The sequence below is a fragment of the Hydra vulgaris genome, chromosome 12, assembly GCF_038396675.1.
Source record: "Hydra vulgaris chromosome 12, alternate assembly HydraT2T_AEP".
Lineage (NCBI taxonomy): Eukaryota > Metazoa > Cnidaria > Hydrozoa > Anthoathecata > Hydridae > Hydra > Hydra vulgaris.
In genome coordinates this window covers 78,481,654-78,507,167 of record NC_088931.1, presented here as the reverse complement: position 1 = coordinate 78,507,167, position 25,514 = coordinate 78,481,654, and the positions used below count along the sequence as shown (strand labels likewise).

The 25,514-nt window shown below is 27.2% G+C and overlaps 1 protein-coding gene across 1 annotated transcript in view; it reads right to left on the bottom strand.

The window, feature by feature from the left end:
- LOC100206790 (uncharacterized) overlaps positions 1-24,187 on the bottom strand; it is an 81,316-nt gene extending 57,129 nt beyond the window's left edge. Inside the window, exons 1-2 of the mRNA XM_065814552.1 lie at positions 24,127-24,187; positions 16,713-16,793 (exon numbers count right to left, since the gene is read on the bottom strand). Of these exons, the coding sequence (XP_065670624.1) occupies positions 16,713-16,758 (46 nt within the window). The 5' untranslated portion in view covers positions 16,759-16,793; positions 24,127-24,187. The remainder of the gene's footprint in view (positions 1-16,712; positions 16,794-24,126) is intronic.
- Positions 24,188-25,514: the final 1,327 nt, after the last annotated feature.

Genomic DNA, 25,514 nt, shown 5'->3' with positions numbered 1-25,514 from the left:
CAATAAAATCTGAGATGGTCCATGAGGGACCTCATTAAAATTTGCACCACTTGGCATGGAATGACCCTATTGTTAAATAAAGAAGATATATTTGTAATAAAGTACGTCAGTTTATACATAACGTACTTTAATTTTAATTTATGCTGTATAAGTTCTAATTAAAAATGATTTATTTGTTCTATTTAAAAGCTAAATCCAGCATGTTATTCTTTTAATTCCAGTTGAACTTTATCATATTATCCGCTTAATCCTACCCTGGTTAAGTCGAATCATTTGCTAATTCATATAGTTTTTTAAGGTTCCATCTGACAAAAAACTTCGCTTAATTAGAACTTTTGCTTTGAACTGCATAAAAGTCCATGTAATAAAATATCCAAACTTCAATGAAATGCAACACTTCAATGAAAATTCTGAACTTAAATGTTAAAAAATTAAATATCTAACATGATATTTCTGAATATCTAGCATAATATTTATAAATATCTTATAAGTAAATGCCAAGCGTAAAAAGTTTATCAAACTAAAACTTCACTTTAACCTTCAATTTCGTACAGGTTTGATCATATTCTATTATTTAATGACTATTATATTTAAAATTCAAAAACACCAAGACGTTGGAATATCAAATATTTTTTGTCAAATATAAGTTAATAAACTAAATATTTTTACTGGTATCTTCCAATCGGTTAAGCTTATATTAAAGTCTATTTATTAAAAAAGTTAAAATTAAACACAACTAAAAATAATTTTAAAAAATTTTCAATTAATAATACGTAAACAAATATATGTGTTATATAACTTTGAATTGAAACTTTTGGAATAAATTTACTACTGCAAAAATAATAACAATCAAAATTTACATATTTTAATTATTGTTTTTTTAAACACCAGGTAATTTAGGGATTATAAATTAAAAAAAAAAAGTTGTAAGACAAAAATTATTTCCAAAAGTCTGAAAAATTTGCACGGTAATTTAAAAATCAACCAATAAAAGATCAGGCTAAAGCTATTTGCGCATTTATGAATCATTAATATTGATTTTTGTTTAGGGGGAAAGTTTAAGGAATTATTCATTTAAAAATTTAAATATTTTCAATTAGAAATTAATTATTTAATAATAAAAATAATAATAAAAAAGATATATTTTAAAATAAGTTATTAGAGTTTTTTTGTTTTGTTTTAAAATAACTTTAAAAAGTTTAAATTAGTTTTTATATATTTTTAAACTCCTCTGTCTTTTAATTTTTATACAGATCTGCAAAAGAGTTACGAGCATTTAATTTATAAGAAAATGTTGAATAAAATTTAAATAAGATATAAAATTATTTTGTATTGCATTTAATAATTTCTTTTATTTAAAATATTTGATCACAGCTAAATTCCTTTAGACTGTTAAGCAGCGATAAGCAGTTGCTTTTTTATAATTATATCATGTTTTACTGTGCTTTATTTTTCTAGTTTTATCTGATATTTTATAAAATGAATTAAAATATTAAAATTTAAATCATAATCTTTAATAATAATAAAAATAATAGTAATAATATGGTTTTACAATAAGATTTATATCATAATTCAAGATCAACATAAATACTTTTTATTGAATAACAGCTATTGAGTTTAGTGATCAAAACAGTTTTACAGTTTTTAAAAGCTAAAAATTTAAAGACCCGAAACATTTCCAGATATCACAATTTGCTATCACTTTATTCGAGCCCTGTATATATTTATTAAATATATAATTAAGTATATAAAATATTATTCACATGATAATAATTAAATGGTACATTCAGTATAAATTTCTGTTTTGTACAAACAATGAATAAAAAGCTATGAAGTCATTACTGCTAACATATAGAATGGAATGTTTACTATATTCAAAACATTTCGTCTCAATGAGAATAGAAAATTTAAATTAAAAAATTAAAACTTTATTGAATTTTGAAAAATCAAAAGTTTTAATCTACAAGATTTTATAAAAACGTAAGATTCTTTTGCTTTATTGTTTTTAATTTTTCACACATCTTTTGTAAATAAAAATATAAAAATATTTTATTCTTTTTTTTAATTATTTTTAACTATTATTTATTTTAAATTAATTATTTTAGTAAATAGCGATATTTCATTGTTTTCATTTAATATCAAAGCTGCAGCAACATATTTTTTCCGGTAGATAAACAAATGCATTAACTAAAAAACCAAAGCTTTTTTGTCTGATTTCCCAGACTTCAGATGAAAAAAATTCAAACAAAAAATTGTCCACTTTTTTCCTTGTACAAACTGGTATGCTTCTGAGTGACTCCCTCCCCATACTTGCATACGTAATCTATGAATGGCCCCATGGCAGCCAATTTCCAATTCTGAATATCGCTCTTGAAGACTTGATGTCAAGAGCGCATAATCGCGCTCGTTAATAACGTGTTTCAGTATTACGACCACAAAGTATCGCGCTGGGCGAAAAAGTACAGCGCTGGACAATGAATCAGAAATTTGTACAATTTCTGTCTATTTCAGCAAGTATAGACCAAATAGCCTCCTAAAATGTATTAAATATGTTAAAAATGACAAAACCAAGTGTATAGGTTTTGAAATTCAAATAAACATCTATGCAACACGCCATTTTGTTTGTTTACGTGACATTTTGTTTACTTAGTGACAATTTGAATATTATATATAAATTCATGAATTTTGTAAATATAAGTATTGTACGAAATGTGTTTGATGAGTGAACGGTGATGTTAATTAGTATGCAATCTTTATTTGTGTAAATGTATGATACAGTTTTATTGTTTCTTTAGATTATTGTAATTAGATTAGTTTTATTGTAATAATTGTAAGTTAATTGATACAATGAGAAAAGTTTCCAATCTCAGCTTGGTAGAAAATGTGAAATTAAAGCTCCAGTGTTCTTCAATCAAAAATAAGGATATTGCAACAAAACTAAGCATTTCACCAGCTTCTGTCAGTAGAATTAAACAAAGACTTGAATTTGATGATGATATTCTGAGTTCGAATAGAAAAAACCGTAAACGAATGAGGAAGACAACGGCTCGTGATGATCATCAACTCATATCTTTATGTAAGATGAGTCGCAAATCATCCTCTGCTGAGCTGACAAGATAATGGCAACTCTATGATATCAACATCAGTAGTAGAACAACAAGGAGGAGGCTTGTGGAACAAGGATACTTGGCCTACAGACCAACTGGGAATTACTTTCTGTTATCGACAGATTTTGATCGACAACTCATCCGAAAAGCAGAGCTTTAATTAAGTTCTGCTTTTCGGATAAGTTGTTTTCTTGCTGGAACAAGTATCCTTTATTTGTAGACGTTGCACTAAACATGATTTCCTGGCCTGTACAGTTTCAAAAGTGAAACATGCTGACAAAGTTATGGTGTGGAGTTGCATATCTGTGTTCAGTACAGGACGGCTTCATATTGTTGAAGGTACTATGAGACAAGATCAATACGGAAATATCATCCAAGATCGACTTTATCCACAAATAAGTGAATGATGTGGACAAGGGAGAGGAATATTTATGCAGGATGGCGCTCCATGCCATACAGCAAAATCAGTAATGGCCTTGCTTCATGCTCTTGGCATAGTTGTTTTGGACTGGCTGGGGAACAGACCCGACCTCAACCGAATAGAGGAATTGTGGAACGAACTAAAGTGTGAAGTTTTAAAGATGCCCTCCACTAACAAATGTGATCTGAACGTTTGATACAAGTATGGCACCATAACAAACGTAAAACGTAAAACAAACATAAAACAAACGTAAAACGTAAAACAAACATAAAACGACTTGCTGCCGAATTTATTCAGGGTATGCCTAGCGCGTTGCTCAGATCATCAAGAACAAAGGGGGATCAACTCAATATTAAAGACTGTTTGATGATAAACACTTATCATATACTAACTAACTATCATATATACATCATTTGTGTATTTCACAGCATTAAAAGATTTTAAATGACTTGGGTATCTAAGTTTGAATGGTGTCTTGCTGATGCCGAAATGTATTTTTTATTTTTCTTTAGGATTAAGATTTTCACCAATTACAGTAGTCTGATAAACAATATTACCTAATAAACACTGATTGTTCAATGGGCAAGCATTCATTGTAATGCAGTTGCAAGTTCTTGCATTCAAATTTGTATCACTGTGTAAAATCTTGTGGTTATGTGAACTAATTATAGATTTTATGTTTTGCATACAGCTATAACTAACTTTGATTGGCATGTATGGCACAAAATGATGATAAAAACTTTGAGTGCCGTGTATGGCACGAAATTGATGATATATATATATATATATATATATATATATATATATATATATATATATATATATATATATATATATGTACATTTTTTCAAAAAATCCTAGAGAATTCTTCTCTAATATTTAAGATTGTAGTTCTAAATTATAAACTTATTATTACACGTGTATTTCACACAAAATATGGAACAATTACAAACTTTTTAATGTCAAACTACATAAAAAAATCTTAATATTTACTATGTCTTCCTTTTGCCTCAATCCCAGCCATTATTTACAGGGGAATAGATTCATACAAGTTAGTTATAAAATCCTGGGGTATGTTGTGCCATTCTCTTTGAAGTACTTCAAAACATTCTTCAGCATTCCAGGGAGCATGTTCGACCTTCTTTCTGTCCAGTTAATCCAAAATATGCTTAATTATATTCAAAACTGGACTCTAGGGAGGCCAGGTCATCAATTCCAGTACTCCTTCCTCTGCCATTTCATTTAAATAATTTTTTGCCACTCAGGAACAATTTTTTTAGTCATTGTCCTGCTGCAGAATAAAATTATGACCTATTAGTCTCACTCCAGATGATACAGCATGGTGCCTTAGGATATCCACATATCGTTCCATGAGTCGCCCCCCTATTTTGATCAAATCACCTACTCTAGATTAAGATAAACACCCCCAAACTTGTAAAGAGCCTCCTCTGTGTTTAATAGTAGGGTTTAAACACTCAGGCTGATTGGCTTCTTCAATTCTTCTTCAAACATATTAGCGTCCTTTCGTTCCAAAAATTTCGAATTTGGACTCGTCGGTGTACAGACCCTGATTAAACATTTCCTGGGCCCAATCTTTGTGTTGTTTTGCATATTTTAGTCGTTTTTCTTTATTGCCACACCGTAATAATGGTTTTCGAATTGCAACACACCCTCTCAATCGTGATTTAAGTAGGTGCCGTCGAATAAAAGAAGAACTGACATTTTCCCCAGTTGCTGTGTTAATGCCTTTTGCCAGCTCAGCTGATGCTTTTTTTGTATTTCTTAAAGATAGGGTTTTTTAATATTTATTGTCATCTTTTGTTAGCTTAGGAGGTCTACCACTTTTCTTTCTATCTTCAAGGGAGCCAGTTTCTCTTATTTCTGTAACAGCATTCTTCAAATATCCTGTTTTGGATGGAGTTGTTATGACACATTGTTTTAATAAACAAACAAACAAATCCCTCATGTTTCCTCATCAATTTTGTTTATTTATTCAAAATAATATATTCTTTCATATTTTCTTATATATTACTAAACTTAAGTACGCTTTAAAAAAATCACATAGGAAAAAAATTGTAAATATGTCTAATTATACAAGTGGTCTAAAACATATATATTTAAATTTTGTTTAAATGAAAAACAACATTATTAATAGTACTTTAAGTTTCGTGCCATACACGGCAATCATCAGCTATTAACTAAAAAAAAACCGTTAGAAAAAACTGTTTAAAAATTCTTTTACAAATGAATTATGGTAGAACGTTTTCTAACATATTTCTAACATATATATTTTCTAACGGAGACTAAATAGATGTATCTATTTAGTCTCCAATATCAAAAGAGGACAGTAGAAACTTGTTGGAATGTCTACACTTAGATAATATTTTATCTTTTTTATTGAGCAGGTTGTTTTCTTCGTGATATAAAATTTTAAATTTCTCATGAAGGCAAAGGTTACAAATTTTGGATGTTGTTTTAATAGGTTTACAGTGTTTTATAACTTTCCACTTTATTGTGTGCTTTATGTTTTTTTTCTTTTAAACTCCAAATCTCCTTAGAAAGTTCAGTATCATTTGTGTATTTCACAGCATTAAAAGATTTTAAATGACTTGGGTATCTAAGTTTGAATGGTGTCTTGCTGATGCCGAAATGTATTTTTTATTTTTCTTTAGGATTAAGATTTTCACCAATTACAGTAGTCTGATAAACAATATTACCTAATAAACACTGATTGTTCAATGGGCAAGCATTCATTGTAATGCAGTTGCAAGTTCTTGCATTCAAATTTGTATCACTGTGTAAAATCTTGTGGTTATGTGAACTAATTATAGATTTTATGTTTTGCATACAGCTATAACTAACTTTGATTGGCATGTATGGCACAAAATGATGATAAAAACTTTGAGTGCCGTGTATGGCACAAAATTGATGATTGCTGTGTATGGCACAAAACTTTAAGTAGTATGAATGTTGTTTTTCATTTAAACAAAATTTAAATATTTATCACTCTATTAAAGTAATATTGAGCACTGTTTTACATTCGAGAGTTTTTGTATTATTTTGATATAATATAATACATAAACAACCAATCAATAATATATATATATATATATATATATATATATATATATATATATATATATATATATATATATATATATATATATATATATATGTATATATATATATTTATACATATATATATATACATATATATATATATATATATATATATATATATATATATACATATATATATATATAATACATAAACAACCAATCAATAATATATATATATATATATATATATATATATATATATATATATATATATATATATACATATATATATATATATATATATATATATATATATATATATATATATATATATATATATATATATATATATATGATCTTCGCTTCAAGTTTAAAGTATAAGCATTTTTCAAGCGAAAAAATCAATCATTACAATAAAATAAAAACAAAATAAAAATAAATTTTTAACTTTATTTGAGTTTCTTTTATTCGTAAATAGCGCTTATATCTAATATAATCGTCATTCAAATTTTGTAACAAATATTTTTACATAAAAGTCATTCAAAAGTTAATGAGATTCTTATAAAAATTAATTACTTCTTTTATCTTACCGCTTATAGAATAAATTAAAAGTTAAAAAAATGATAAAAAGTCATTGATAAAATTGATAAAATGATTTTGATAAAAATGATAAAATTGATAAATTTGATAAAAATGATAAAATTGATAAAAATGATAAAAATTGATAAAAATAATAAAATTGAAAAAATGATAAAAAGTCAACTAAAATCACTTACTGCTTAAGAAAAATCACTTAAGGCGTACATAAATCGCTCTGCACATGCTTTAAAACAAGGCCTGTACTGATTTTTCATGAAGGAATTCTCAATAACAGTTTATAATTTTTTTCAAAAAGACTTGGGTAATTCCATATCAAATGACCAGGTCATGTCACCATACATCTCAGATTTTTATCCAGTTTAGAGTGATAAGTAAAATAAGAATTCTTTGAAATTTTTGGCCTCTGGCTCCAAGAAGATCCTGAAATATGACTGTTTTACTTTTAGCAGATACTGGCCAGGCCCCTCTTGTCCCCTCAAATTCCAGCTTTATTTAAAGGTTTCAAGTCACATAACTTATATTTGAAATATTTGACTTATATTTAAAATATTTGACTTTTTTACTTATAAATTTGTACCTGGCTATTTTTGGGGGTGACAAACCCAATAATAAAAATTAAGTACCTGTAAATTAAGTACCTGTATTAATTATCAAAACAAGAAGATAGAGATGATATTATTTATCCAATCAAAGCGCATATTAATTATTTTTTTACATTATTTATTAATTGTTTTCCTAAATTATTTTAATTAGACATATTAATTAAATTATCTAATCAAAAGTGCATAAGACCAACATGACCTGATAAATTAATTACTAAAACAAGAGGAAGGGAAATAATATCAATTACCCAATTGAAGCGCATTTCAATTTAATATAAATAGGTGGCAAAATTCCCCCATTTAGTATTTCCGTAATAACTCAAAATTAGAAAGAAAAAAACAAAACAAAGATTCTTTGAAAAATTTCCAATATTTTAGACTTAAATTTTGAATGGAAATACATAATTTGATTTTTATGAGAATTTTATATTTCCTGTTTTTTTATAGATTATTTTTGTCAATTCATTTACTTTTCAAGTTTTCACAAAAAGAAGATTTATTTTTACATAATTTGATAAGAAATTTGTTTTTCTTATAATAGAAATTACAATTGTAAAAAATCTTATTCCTGAGGAAAGTTATAGTTATAAAAGCAGATATACACCAACTGGTGGTGAAATTTCTAAAGTGGCGAAATTACCCCACTTTACTCTACCTGTTTTTAATGCTCAAGAAACCCATGTGACCTTGATGATATCAAAAAAAAAAAACCTTTCACATGATTGATCTTTCAAAAAATGTAAAGATTTTGATTTGCAAGTATATAGATTTCCATATTAGCAGAATATTGCAATTGATTTTTCACTACCTTCCAGTCTAGGTGCAGCTCTGAAAATTTTAACATTTTTGTAGTAACAATGAATATGCATGTTAAAATTGCTTTTAAGATCCCAAGACATTAGGGGGACTGGGACAAGTGCCCCAATTTTTAGTAGTGGAATCTTGTGATAGAATTTTTCCTACCTTCCAGATAAACTGGGAATCTAAAAATTTCAGCATTTGTGTAGTCCTAATGAATGCATGTTAAAATTGTTTCCAGTGCAGACAACCAGAGGGGCCATGTCGCACTTATTTTCTAAACTTTTTTTTTTTTCAAATGCCTTTTTAATAATGTAAAGATAACTTTGAAAATATTGTTTTCAAAAATTTTTTTGGTTTGTACTTTTTCTGTTTTATTTAATTATTTACAAAATAAAATACAAAAATATAAAGTGTCAAGATTGTGTTAGGATTTGCTGAGATGCATCAACAGTCAAAGTATACATACGTCCAGTTGTTGTAACAGGTGCATTAATGGTACAAATTATGTTGGTAATTAAAAACCTACACTCATCTGGTCTAGATGGTCAGAAAAGTTAAAAGGACCTGGCGGGTGCATAAACGTTACCATAATATCTTGCTCAATACTGTCAATTTCATTTATCATACCAATCCAATGAAACGCCATATTTACACAGAACAAATTCACCAAATTCAATGTATTAATGTTAATTTTCAATTTATTGATGTTATTTTGCTGATTAGGGTAAATGCTTTAAGTATCACAAAAAGAAAACACCCCTGTTATGTTGAAATCTTCACTTGTTCGTTTAAAGCTAATAGTATCTATAAACTATGGGTTAAATTGATGATAGCTCCTAATTCCAGGAGTTGTTCTACTAAGGTGAAAATATTTTTCCAAAGTGGTGCATAATTCTGTCAGTCTTTCTTTTTCAATTTTGAAAAAAATAATCCCTTTAATATTTTTTGTACAGCAGTTGAGCATTTTATTACAATTCAATATCTGGTCATTTATAGGGCTTTATAGACTTGCATTTGCAGTTAATTGTTTTACAGTGCCACCAATACCATCATATAGTGACTCACTATAACTTGTAGCAAAAATGTCTAATCTGCACCAATATCAAAATCATCTTTATGGAGACAGATATTAAAAAGGTTTTTGTGATTTTTATACTGTGCAGCACAACCATCTAAAAAATAAATAATCTTTGAAATATTAGGATGATATTCTTTAAATAACCAACTATTTGTGTCTGAACTTCATACACAAAACCAATGTCATGCTCATTATCTTTTGATATGAAGCAAAATGATTTTTCTTTAAGCTGGTCATTTTCGTTTAATAAATAGAGGGCAACAGATTGTAACATGCATTGACTTTGGCACCAATATTAACTTTGGATTTTATCTTGAATTACAAATGTGTAGTTTTCTGCAAAATCACCTAAGACAGTACAGCAGTCTTTCGCCAAATTTTTTTTTTTTGTTGCCTTAGGTATCTTGCTTGACGTTTTGTAATGTAGGAATAGTTGTTAACTTGTTTTTTACCTTTGATAACATCAATTTGTATTCTTCAATTGTTGTTGACAGTTCAATGTTTCTCTGTCTGTTTTCTATTCAATTCAAAAAGTTTTTAATTATACAATGTAAAATTCTGTTAAAATCATTATTTTAGATGGATAACTGTTTTTAATCCATGTCAATGCAAATCAAAAATCATATAAATATATGTACTTTCTTAAAACATATTAACAAAAGAAAAAAAAGACAATATTTTCAAAGTTATATATATTTTTTTATAAATATAAAAAAAAAAAAATTTTTGAGAAAGTTTCAGAGCTCCAGTTTGTCTAGAAAGTAATGAAAAATCTATCACAAGATTCCGCTACAAAAAAGTGGGTCCATAACCCAGCCCCCACCCCTGGTGTCTTGGACCCTGAAAACAATTTTAACATGCACAATTATTGGCACCACAGAAATGCCAAAAGTTTCAGAGTTCCAGCTAGTCTGTGTAGGTAATAATCAATTACTATACTCCACTATAGGTAGTGAATAATCAATTACTATACTCCGCTACAAAAAAGTGGGGACAGTGCTCCGTTATCCATATATAGAAATCCATATATTTGCAGATCAAAATCTTTATATTTTTTGAAAGACCAATGAATATAGAATGATGTGTAATACTTTTTTTTTCGATATTATCAAGGCCACATGGGTTTCTTGAGCATCAAAATCAGGTATATAAAAAAATTAAATTATTACTAAATTTATTTAAATTGGGCTGGCCAGTATCTGCTATAAGTAAAATGGTCATATTTCAGGATCTACTTGGAGCCAGAGGCTAAAATTTTCAAGGAACTCTTATTTTATTAAGTACTCGCAACTGCATAAAAATTAGCAAAATCTGAGATATAGGGTGATATTTTTAAAAATTTCTGGGACATTTTACATGGAATTACCCACTTGTCAGCCACAATAAATAAAAATTAAGTAAGAAAGACAAATTACGTAGTTTAAATCTTAAAGAACCTTGTTCGATAAGAAAGAAAAATTTTCAAACATATAACAAAAGAGCTTAAAGGAATCCCAAAGTGCCAAGACAAGTTGTGTTTATTTTAAAGAGAATGATTAAATAAAATGTTTGGGCAGAAAAAACAAAATAATAATTGTATACCAACAAAAACAAACTTTGTTGTTTTATTTGAAGCTCGCCGTCTCCACAGTAGCAATTCTCTCAAAGTCTTTAAAACATATGCCACAATCTACAGACTTTATAATTTATTCAAGCGCATTTAATTCCAAAGAGTTTTAGTAAATGACGTCATTGTAGAATTTTGATAAGTAATCTTAATAATTTTTTGTTAGCAAATTATAGATTTTTTTTTCCATTATAGATTATTAAAGAACTTGTTCTTGTCATTATATAAGTTGTTGTTTTTTAAGCATAAATTACTATAGAATTTTTTTAGTTATTTTAAATTATTATTTTTTTGTTTTTTTACGAAGTTCGCATTAAAAATATTAATAAAATATTTCAGGCATTTTAAGCTTGTTTAATATATAAATTAATTTTGTGTTATATTTATTGTTATTAAATTATTATTATCTGTATTAAGGTTCAGTTAAAAAAATTATTTTGTATTTTTTAACCTTATAAAAGTTTAATTAACAGCATTTAGGGATTGTTCATAAAGTATGTACGCTTGGGTGGGGGAGAGGAGATCTGCAAAGAGCGTATATGAGATGGAGGGCGGGGGGTCAATTACAAAAGTACGAGGACACTAATGTAAAAAAAATTCCTTAAAATGTTGGTTAGGACAACCTATATGGATGACCAATTATTTGCTAAACTTTTCATCAGCTTACATATATTCTTGAAATACTTATTTAATCAAGCAAGATATATTTAATAAAATTTATTCTATATGTATTGCTCATTTTATTCTACTTTTAAAGTTAAATAATTACTGTTAAAGATTGCAAAAAAAATGTAGTATTATCTAGCCAATTTTGAAATTGAAATTGTTTAACAAAAAACCTTTCATCGTGAATTTTGCTAGTTTTTTGACAAGAGAAATGTAAAATACTTGCCAAATAAATTGTTGTTGTTTTTAGGTGCGCGTTAAAAAATATAATATTTTTTTAACGCCCGCTTAAAAACAGCAACAATTTTAATTGCCATCTGTCTTGAATTATTGCCATAAAACATTATTGCTTTAATTAATAAAAAGCTGTCTGTAAATTGGTAAAGTGTAAACCCTATAAAAAGGCAAAAAAAGCATTCATTTCTCATATATCCTTCTTTAAACTACCTTTGGATCCAATTACTGCAGATTTATGGAAAAAGGCCATTGGATTAAAGAATATCTCGCAGTTTTTATAGATTTGGGGTGCAAAGACCCATGAAGAATGCAGAAAATCTGTTTGTGTCATTTGCATGAAAAAAGGTGACCAAGAGCTGACCGAAAACTACAAATCAAAAATCCTTTAACAAATCCAGAAAGATCTCAATTTCAATGATGAGAGAGTGTCTTCAGCAACTTGTATATAATGCCGATCTCAGATTGGAAAGCTTTGCGATGGTAAAACAAACATTGTGCCAAAACTTTACCACTTTAAGACAATTTTAATCAAACCTGCAACTCGTTTTTCTAATGTTTATGAGTGTTTACTCTGCAAATTGCTATCTATTCAGCAAATTCCAAGTCTCAGAGCCCAAACTCCCACAGCAGGCTTCTCAAAGTGCTGAAAAATGTTGTATAAAGTGCTTGTCAATTATTGGACGTGGGCTTCCTCACAACTGCACTTTAGGAACTTGCCATGAAAATCTGAGGAAAATTGCAACTGCAGATCCCCTAGGAGCAGAGCAAGTTGCATCAGCAGCTTTGGCTTCTAAAAGTGCCTCTCCAAATGGAACCATCAGCCTTAGTCAGCCAAGTGGAAAGATGTTGTCTATGAGAAGAGGTATGGTGTGTTGATTTTATATTGTTAATTTAATTTAAAAAACATTTGAACTTGTCAATCAAATATTTTAATAGGGCTAAATAGAGAGATGCAAAATTAAAATAAATTAAAAATGCTCCATCAATATTCTTAATTAATTTTAATTTAATTTACTTAAAAAATATTCTTATTATATTTTGTTCTAAATTAAATTCTCAAATCTTTATCTAGTTTAATCACTTGATTGATTTTGAACTTTCTATTTTTTTTTGTTTAGGTCCATCATCAGCTCAGCAACTCTTTAAAGAACCTCTTACAACAGAAAATATGGTTCAAATACAGCAGAATACTGGACTGTCCAACAATGGAATGCGAAAACTTGACTCAGCCCTGAATCAAATTAGTCCTGTAATATTGGTGGAGCCAAGTGTCCCTCTAAAGTTTGCTCAAGCTGCCCAAAAGCTTCATGATCAGTTTATTGTCAGCAGCATAACTCTGGCAGAAAATAAGGAATCATGTCAGGTGGTTCATTGCCAAAGTCTCAGTAGTCTCAGTAAAGCCTTAAATCAGCTCGAAAATTAACAGAATCTGCCATTTTGAAGTTGGGAATTGATGGAGGAGCCTCCATTCTGAAAGCAAGCTTCACTCACATTGATTTGGAGAAGGATGAAATGCCACCAAACAGCCTAGTTCAGAAAACTAATAAACTGATGTCTCAACCCTCAACCAAAGCAACAAGTAAAGCAACAAATCCTGATAGCACTTACACAAAACACTTCAGAGAGCTACCATAATGTGAAGGCTATTTTGAATCTCATTCAAGTTCAAGAAGAATTTCAGAAAGATTCTCTTATCATTTCTTGCAATCTCAAGCTGGCAAACATTTTATGTGGAATACAGTCTCACAGCAGCAAGCATCCATGTTGTTGGTGTGATGCCTCATCACTAAATCTCTAAAACTATGGCCACCTGAGAACTTTTGGTGAGATCAGAAGACAACACTCCAAATTCATCAGAGCAGGAGGAGATTTGAGAAAATCAAAGGACTTCAAAAATGTTGTTCACTTGCCAATACTCGGTTTTCCAGATGACAAGCTTGTCCTTGAGGCTATCCAACCCATGGAGTTTCAATTGCAACTTGGTGTGGTAAATCACTTGATCAAAACTCTTTGTAATCTTTAGCCCAAAGCCAAGGAATGGCCCTCGTCACTTCACATTCCCATCCAGCCTTTCCATGGTGGTCATTTCAATGGAAATGATTGCATGAAAGCATTAACATCTGTAGAGTAAGATCTTCTAAAATAAATTGTCAGAATATTTTGAAAATATTCAGACAATTTATTTTTAAATGTATCTATTATTTTGAACTTCCTCGATGTCAACTAGAGCACCTACAGCGACAAAATTTTCGTAAACTCTTTCTCGAAAACTAATCAATGGCAATCATTGTATTTTATACCGCTACATTTTTTTGTGTTTTCACTAATAAAACTCACTTGATGCTGATTGAACAAAACCATTGTCTTTCACATCATTTAAAGAGACTGTTAAAAAGTTAGAAACACTTTCTTTGCATTTGTTGACGTTGAATTTCCGCATTAAATTTTTGGTGCTTCGTGTCAGTCATAAGTTCTGCGATTTCAGTACAAATCACTATCTGATGATACAATGTAATTGGTAATGTTTACATCAAATGTAGGTAGCAATGTTTTAGTAGCAGCCCTTTTTTTATGAGAAATATTTAATAATGTATGGGCACTATTTATTTTTTAGTTATTATATATTCATTCATTAATTTTATATTTAATTGTATAATTTTATATTTTTTTTCATGTTTTAATATTATAACTGTATTTGTTTTTTATACTTTTTATTTTTCGGTTTTTATTTATAGGTTTTTATAAACACATTTTTAAAGCAGTGTTTTTTAGCGGTTTTGAGCGATAATATGTCCAATCTTGTTACAGATTCTTTGCATTCTTGGTATTTTTAACTAATTGCTTACTATTTGTTATTTGGTATTTTACTTATTACTTTATATTTGGTATTTTTTTTGGTACGCGGTTTAACTTTTAATTTTCTAAAAAAATTTATCTTATTTTTTAACAAATATTGTAATCAAGAACAAAACAAAACAAAAACATGTTATTTAGTTATAAAGACAAAGAAAGCAATCCATTTTCAAGTAAAAATAAAAAGGTCCTTAAGTTTGAATTTGGGCAGCGCCCAAATATGATTGGCACTGTTGAAAATAGTCTAAAATAGCCCCTGGCTGTAAATATACATATTTCCTATATATGTATGTATGTATATTTATTTATATCATTAAACAAAGATGTTAGTGCAAATAACATTTTTTAAAGTTTGCAGCTATGATAATAGCAGTTTTTTTTTAATTTTAAAACTTAAACCCTTCAATGTACTTCCATGCCTCTTCAACTATGCATTAATGATCTTTAAGAAGTTATACATTAATGATCTTTAAGAAAAACAACTTTTTTTTACTTTACATAGCTATTATGTACAAAAAAGTTACTGTTTGTTATTATAACTATTATTAATACTGCGAACATCAGTTTATATTTTAAAGAATGTTACTTAATTGGTAATACCTGAGGCAATATTTATTTCCTTTATTTCAACACCAACACTTAAACGGCTTTAGCGCCAACACTTAAATGGCTTAACCTTGACATTTTAACAATATCAAAATTCAAATTTTTATAGTTGATACGAATGTCATCTATTTTGTCTCTTCTATCCATACAGGTTGTTTTTGACTTTTTTTTAAGATGTTCGAATTGGTATGGAGTTGCCGACATTTTAATCGTTTAGTTATCAAGATCCAAATGTAAAATAAAAAATTACCTTAATATTTATATGCAAATCATAAAAATTTATCAATTTTCAGCTAATTGACATACTTATTAGTATTTTCTAACTATAAATTAAAGAATTCGGCTATTATCTCTAATAAATGATGTCGTTTAACAAAATTATTTATTAATTAAAAATTAAAAATTTTGTAAAATGTCATTTTGATAGGAGAACAAAAACTTCATAGCAATAAACAACTTAGATAAACTAAAAAAAGTTCACATTATTTACATAAAAAGAAAAAAAGATTCAGAATATATAATGAGGTGATCAACGCCTTTCTTATATACTTATTTTATTTAAGAGTGTAATATAAAAATCTTAATTTTATTATTTTTATTATTGATGTCATTTACTAAAACTTTTGGAATTAAATGCGCTTGAATAAATTATAAAGTTTGTAGATTGTGGCGTATATTTTAAAGACTTAGAGAGAATTGCTACTGTTGAGATGGGGGGCTTCAAGTAAAACAACAAAGTTTGTTTTTGTTGGTATACATTATTTTGTTTTACTTAAAAAAATTCTGCCCAAACATTTTTTTAATCATTCTCTTTAAAATAAACACAACTTGTCTCGGTACTTTGTGATCCCTTAAAGACAAAACTTTTTTTCAAAATGTGTGAGACTCAAAATAATAATTTAAATATAAATTTAAATTAGTATTAGACTCAAAATACTATATAAACATAAATTTATTACAAATTTATTATATATTAACATATTAAACATAGAAGTAATTATAAACTTTTTAGTTTAAAATATTTCCAACAGTAATATTTAATACATATTTAATATGTAAGATAATAAAAGCATACCTGAAATAAAACAAATAAAATGAAATACTAAACCCAGCACCTTCATTTTCAACTAATAATATATATAATATTTATTGGGGACTGAAAAAAAAAATTAATAACAAAATTTCATACTCATAACCAGTGAAACAAATAATTGAAAATATTAATAAAATTATTAATTGATAAAACAAACCAATATTTTAAATTAAAAAAAAAAAAAGTATTGTTTTATTAAAATGAATGCAAATAGGGATTGCAAAATTATTGAACTTTTTAATTATCTGTAATTTGGTAACAAAATAATCTATTACTGGTTAACTGGTAAATTATCAGAAGTTTTGCACATTTTAAAAACTTTTCTGAAATACACAATATTAAAAAAGAGTTCAAAAAATTAGTAATATTTAATTAATAAAATTTGTAACATTAATTTATTCTTAAGTTTGTTGCTTAATAAAGCATTTTGCTGAGTTAGTTTGTTTAACATAAATTGTAGTTATATCAGATGTAATCAGATAAAAAATGGTTTGCAGATGCGGTTATTTAAAGCTTATTGTAATTATTTTAATTTCTTATATTTACAGTTCTTTTTTCAGCAACAATATTCGATGCAAGGTAAGGAGCGAAACAGATGTGTTTTTAAATCTATTTGTAAAAAATATTTATGTATTTGTAATGAAACAAATTTTGTAAAGTAATAAAAAGTCATAAATACAAATAAAGAAATCTAAATTATTTAGCTACATTCACTACTATCAGTAGAACAACTATCATCATCACTAAATTCTTCTACTTGTTCATCTAACGCCAAGAGTTTATGAATTGCTAATTGCATTTCACCATGTTCTTTAACACCATTTGAGCTATCATCATTTTCGCTAGCATCTTTTTTGTCTTCATCTGAACCCGATAGTTCATATTCAGACATACTGATGTCAAACTGAATGGTTATAGGAGCATCATTTATATTTTTTGCATGATTTGCAGCAATGTTAAGTTCTGATTTAATTGGAAATTTTAGTCTTCTGTTTTTTAATAAATATTTATTTATAGCATCTTGTAATATTTCCAGCAAACTTTACGAAGCTGTAACTCTCTTTTAAGATCTTTACGAATCTGTAACTCTCTTTTAACATCCTCATGTATAGGGTGAATCACACCATCAAGCTTGATGTCAAGGTATTTCTTGTTTTTTCTTTTTTTCTTTTTGTGGTTTGCCATTAAATAACCAGATCAATGGAAACAACGCCATGTTTTTCTTTTATTACAAATTTTCTTGTTGAACTACAAAATGCTTTATCAGCTCCCTCTGATATTAGTGTCGTCAAAGGAGTTATTGTTTAGACAATGTTGGGGTATACTTTGTGCGCCAGCAAAACATTTTTTTCAAAAATTATTCATTGCATCAACCAAATTAACGTATGCACCAATTTTGCATAAGAACATAGTTAGTAAATTTTTTAAGCAGTCCTTCGTTTTCATCTGAACCCGATAGATTTCCGCTCTTGTTTCAGCTCGATATCCTTGTTTGCTTACAAGACCATTTGGTCGGGCAACTAAATATGACAGCCAATTATGTAATAGCTTTGTAAAATCCTTTTGACAAAGCGCAGTAAATCAAGTTCCTGTAATTTTACTAAGTGTATAATACTGAATTGACAAGGCAGCAGCAGCATGTTTACAGGACTCCTTAAGTTTACCAGGGTTTCTCAAAAGGTAGAATAGAGTTGTATAAAAGTGATCACATTGCATAAATTCTTTAAATTGCTTTATAGCATCTTTAGTGGCAAGGTCTAGTTGGTGATTAACACAGTAGATATTAATTAACCAAGGGCGAGTTTGTTTTAACTGAGTTGACGCTCCAGTATAAGTCCACATATTGACATTTACTCCATCAGCTGTTGCAGAAATCAATTTTGTACAGTAATCATTAATTGATAAGAGAATTTTATATTTTGTAATACTGTTTTCGATAAAAACAGTCTAATGCTAATTTTAAGGAATTAGCATTTCCCCCTCCGAAATCAGCTATATTGCATAGTGCAACAAAAGAATAACATGGACAATTAGTATTGCTTTTTTATCACTGCCTCTTTTTTGGTGCTTGACTACCATCTGAAAGGAAAGACAAAAATGACTCCTTAACAATAATAGCTGCTATTTTTTCTGTTATTGTCTGAGCAATGCAATGTATAAACTTTCTGACTAAAAAAAAATAGAGAAAATTAAAAATTAATGTTATTGAAATGCAGTAACTTTATTTTCAGAAAGTGATACACAGCTAAAATATAATGTATTTGTCACATTGAACCTTAACAAAAACTTAAAAATTACTATGCAGCATAGCTACATATGCGGTAGTAGTGTAGTGGTAGAGCGCTCGCTTCATAAGCGAGAGGTTCCGAATTCGATTCCCGCCACGTCCCTGGTAGTACCGCACTCAACTTGTTTCTCCGCGCAGTGGCCTTGTTCATCAAGGTTTGTGTTTTGGAGTTAAAGAGTTGAGAAAGGGTTATAACCACAAGTAGCCTCCTCATCTGTAGTGGCCTTCTCGGCCTTGGGGAGGTGAATTGAAAAAAAAAAAAAAAAAAAAGCTGGATGTAAACCCAATTCAAAAGCCAACTTTAAATAGGCTTCAGTGATATCTTTGCTTATTGATGACCAAATGATATTAGTTTTTGGTCACTTCAAAGGAGATTAAACAAGTTCTTCTAATCACGCCGCTTCTTTATGTGATACTGTTGACAAATGTCTCTTAAACTAGATTATAAACAAAACAAATAACAACATTTCAAGGTATATGTTTTAGATTTATAAAGTCTTAAATATATAAATAACATTACAAATCTCTTGTATTTTATATTCTTATATTCTATATAATTAAATATATATCAATAAATTATACCTGATGTGTTACAAAATTAGTTTCTTTTGTAAAAGTGTTAATAGATTTTTTAGCACACCCAAATATAGAAGATTTGCCTAGATTTATATTTTCATGCTTAGAACATATTTTACACCATATCTTCACGCCAGTGTCACTTTCATGTTTAGAATATATTTTACACCATATCTTCTTAGTGTCAACACCGTTATCATTTATGACTTCATCACCAAGGAAATTATATTTCCATAATAAAACAGTTTGTAATGACTTTTTGATAGCTTTTGTACTCATTTCTTTAAATATTTGGGAAATTTTGTAGCAGGTTAATTGTAATTATTAAAGGAATTAATTTAAAAATCGCATCCTTTATTTTAAAAAGATATTAAACACAATTGGAAGCTTAGTTGAAATTGTTTCCTTAAGTTTGTCTAATTTTCAATGTAATACGGAATGTAATACAAAATAAAATGTTTAAAAATTTTATTAGCATTTATGTCTTTATATTACTTAAAAAAATTTGTTACATTACAAATACAGAAATATTTTTTTACAAATAGATTTAAAAAAATTTCAGACACATCTGTTTTGTTCCTTGGCTTGCATCAAATATTGTTACTGAAAAAAGAAATCGTAAATATAAGATATTAAAGTAATTACAATAATCTAATCTAAAATTTCTAAAAAAAAAGTGGGAGTGGGTGTGTGTGTGAAGGCATTTTTTAAATGCACTAATTATCAAAACTTGCAAATAGCCGTGGTCAAGTTGTCAAAACAAAGAACTATATGCGTGGTCATATAAGGCATGCGACTGCACGCCTTACACAAAGGTCTGCATTATCTTGAAGCATTCTAAAATTCAAAAATTCAATAGAAATAATTTCAATATTTTTAAAGCAAATGAAGGCAGAATACACAAGCAAATGTGAAAATTATGTTATTTTGTGAGAATATAGGTGGTAGTCATCATTTACGATTATGATAAGTTTTGTAACATTAGATTCAAAATTAGAGAAGTTATACCCTCCAAAAAAAGCCTCCAGCCTTAAAATGGTAAAATTAGGTCCATTTAAAAACTGAAAATTGACCGGGTGTCCAGTAAATTCAACACTTGAAACTTTTAGGAATGTATCTTCAATATAAGAAGAAATACAGACAAAATAATTTTGGGGTGTATTGTAGCTGCTGAGATATCTGAACTTAAACTTTCTATCATAATAGGATTCTGAAATTCAGAATTGGCCATTTTGAATTTGTTATATAGTCAATATCTTTGAAACTGATGAACATTTTAATGTAAAAATTTGTTTAATTATTCTTTTTCAAAAAAGGAATTTAAAAATAAATTAAAAATTAATTGTTTTTAAGTTGGGTTAAAAAAATAGTGGCTTAGATTACTTCATTTTATGATGATGCAATCTTTATTTTAAGTTATTGAATACAATGCAAATTCATTTTATTAATTTTGATAAATGAAATAACATAAAAAGTTTTGTCAACTTCATCCAAAACGGTATGTAAAAGTAGGTAGTGCACCTGGTGTGCATTCAGTTTGTATTAATTTATAAAATTAACAAATAGCAAACAAATATGTTTTCTATTTATTTATTTGTTTATAAAATTTATTATTTATATGGTGTAGCATTTGCTAAAAGTGAAGATGATGATCAGATGGATAAGAGGTATGACTCTAATGAAACAAGAAAAGGAGCCATAAACTTAGACAGAGATTAGAAAAAGTGATAAAAATACTTGGGAAGATGTTAGCATCTCTTGTAAAAAGTCTCCTAGGCAAGTGAAAAATTTAAATTGACTATTCTTGCACCCCTTCTTTACATAATAGGCTATTGTAGATTTAAACCTGTGTTACATTACTTTCTACTTATCCTTTCAACATGGATTTTTGCTTGTGCCTCTTTGATAGTGGCTATATAACTCTTTCTGATATTTTTTAATAGATACTATTAGATTAGTTTCTGTAGGGTAGAGCTCTAAAACTCAATCTAGTGGTTCTTAGGCTGACTGGTAGTAAGTAATAAAACTTTTCGGTAATTCTCAGGGGGTGAACAGTTGTGAAAGTTTACTTTATTTTAACAGTAAACAGTACTTTAGAACTATTATTTACAACAAGCCCTGGATGTTTTGACAGATACTCCCTTGTAGCATTACATGATGCGTTAACCCATTTTGAAGTGATTTGTGCTAAAAGGGGAATTTGTTAGTTTTGAAGACTAGTTACTTTTCTGCAGTTAGCAGTTCATATATGTATAAATTAGTGATGTACATATTAATTGGCATCAGCTTTATCAGTCACTTTTTGCACAATCATTTTTTAACTGATTCCTTTTTTTTTTTTTTTTAATCTGTTATATGAAAATAGTTATATCTCTATACATTTGACTATGTTTACAATGGCTCTTTGTAAAACTAAAAGATTTGACAAAATAAATTATGTATTTCTTGTTAGGGGACATTCATTTATGCATAATGACCATAGTTTTGGAATTATATAGAGAGAAAACTAAGAAAAGTAGAGAGATATTATAAAACTGATGAAGTAATTGATCTGACTAAGAGTTTCTTAAAAATTTCTGGGAAATAAAGAAAGTGTCATTTGAAGATTTTATTGGCTATGGGGCCTAATGGCCAAGTTTTACAATGACTTTTATGGGGAAAATGTAGCAAAACCTTAGAAAATAATGTTTACTATCTCAAAATACTGTCACTTTCTTCTGATGAACAAGGGGAAATTGAATGCAGTATGCAATTGCCAGATTGTTTAGTGATAATTTTACTTTCATTACTACACTCTCAACTGTAGTATATTTCAAAAGGCATTTTTCCTCAATCCAATATTGACAAAGATAAAGAAATATTTACATCCTGCATTAGTTAATTTTACAGTAAATACAAATGTAACAAGAATTTCCAGCTGCTGAAGCTACTACATTGGTATTGTTTACATATTAAAAAAGGTATCCCATCTAAAAATTATAGAAACAGATCCAGCCTTTTAGGATGTTATTTAAACCAGTTTTAATGAAACAATAAGAGTCAAAACTCTCATTATAACTTATAAGAGGAATAGGTAATAATATCAAAAAAATACATTAAGAAAATAAACCAACTTGATTACAGCATGTTCACAAGTTTAGATTTGTGTTAAACAAAAAACAACCATTAAAATGTTAAATGTTAAAAAATGTTAAATGTTAAAAAACAACCATTAAAATCTCATGGCTGAGATATAGATTCATCAAACTTAAATTTGTTTATACTCTTGTAATAATCTAGTCAAAAGAAATGTCAGAATCAAGACACTATAATTCATAAATAATTTCAGTGAATAAAATCACCTCCTCAACCATGCACCTGTTTAAAAAGATCTGCAGTTATCAATTTCAACTAACTTTCTATTGTTTTTTATAGTCGATTTTTAAAAATAAGAATTTTAACTCATTTTATGACAATTTTTGCTAATGTCAAATTCCTAAATAACCCATTTCAAAAAGCAAAATTTTTTTATTATTATATAAAAAAAAAGAGTATACTAAGTGGTTTTCAGAAAAAGAGTATAAAAGATTTTATTTCAAAAAGAGTAAAATACACTAAAAAAGAGTACATCTGGTCACCCTATATATATACATATACAAATATACATGTGTGCGCATATATAAAATATGTATGTATATGTATAACTATATATATATATATATATATATATATATATATATATATATATATATATATATATATATATATATATATATATATATATATATATATATATATATATATATATATATATAACTATATATATATATAACTATATATATATATATATATATATATATATATATATATATATATATATATATATATATATATATATATATATATATATATATATATATACATATATATATATTTATGTATACATATATATATATATATAATATAAATATATAATATATATATAAATAATATATATATAACCACAACAACAACAATAACAAAAAACAATATATTTACCAGAAATATAATATCTGCAATATTGATATATATATATATATATATATATATATATATATATATATATATATATATATATATATATATATATGTGTATATACATATATATATATATATATATATATATATACACACACACAAATATACATATATATACATATAAAGACCACAGGAGAATAAGAGCACATGTCACATTTTCCAATTATTTGAGTTATGTCCCTACTAAAATTAAGCCTGAAGCTTAGCAAAATAGTAAAATCCAAACCCAAAAAGGTCTATGTAATGCTACAGAAACATCCAAAGAAAATAAAACAAGTACAAACATAGCGACTTTCAAAGACAAAATTTGATTTATTTCAAAAGTGGAAATATGTGACATGAACCTTTTTTCCCCTGTAGTCTTCATATATATATATATATATATATATATATATATATATATATATATATATATATATATATATATATATATATATATATATATTTAGTAATACATAATTATTAAACTTCTTATACCCGATTCGTCACTCCCGTTGTTGTAATACGACTCCGTGTTCCAATGGAAAGTAACGTTAAGATAAATATTAAATCAAATAAACGCAAAATATTGTTGTTATATTAACAACGTTGATTTAATTACTAAGTCTAACTACACTTTTTTCTTTTTAACACACTTTTTAAACGGCAATGATAACTAGCTCAAAGCTAACGCGGAAATTTCACTTTTGGGAAGCAAAAATGTAAAACTTGTAATACTATTATATTGAATTATCGAAGCAGATTAATGTCTAATAAGATTTTTTTTTTAATTACATTTTTTTAAACTTAAACGTGTTTTGAGATTCATGTTTCATTAAAGGCCAATATATTATTTTTAATTTTATTGTCAATTCCACCAAAAGTGATTTATATATATATATATATATATATATATATATATATATATATATATATATATATATATATATATATATATATATATATATATATATATATATATATATATATATATATATATATATATATATATATGTTAATTCTCATTAGCCATATAGAAAAGCAGGTGACATCCCATTATATATCAATGTCATATATCAATGTTATATATCAAAAAAGCACAATAATTCCGTTCGTTATGTAACTCTACCGAACTTTCTAAATTTGTGTGGAGTGTAAAAAAAAAAAAAAGGTTTAAATCCTGTCCTTTCGTGGAAAATTTTAGACCAGGCTGAACCGTTTAAACCTGGCGGTAAGTCATGCAATTTATGCTTGATGGAAAAATATCATATAATTTTATCCCCTTTGCCTTTACTAAATAAGCGAAACCAATATATATATATATATATATATATATATATATATATATATATATATATATATATATATATATATATATATATATATATATATATATATATATATATATATATATATATATATATATATATATATATATATATATATATATATATATATATAATATTAAAATATTTTAAATGAGAAAATACAACTTTATAATGGAACTTGAAGTTTCATGCCATTCGGCAATCATTAGCCATATTATTCAATTATAAAATAAAAACCGTTATAAAAAATACAAATTTAGCGTTGCAACGGCATCTTACGTCAAGTGTACGTGATCCGATATTTGCTAATCGCCGGTATCAAAGTTAGAAAGTAAAAATTTTTTCCTATGTCTACAAGCAGAAACCAATTCACTTTTTTTATTAAGTAGTAAACCACTATCAAAATTCATAATAAAATATTTTTCACTGATGCAAAGGTTACACCTTTTTGTAGATGGATTATAAGATTGGCATCTTTTAATTATGTTCCACTTAATTATAGGCATGTTACCTGCGTCTTTGTGTTTCCAGATCTCTTTGGAAAGTTCTGTATCATTT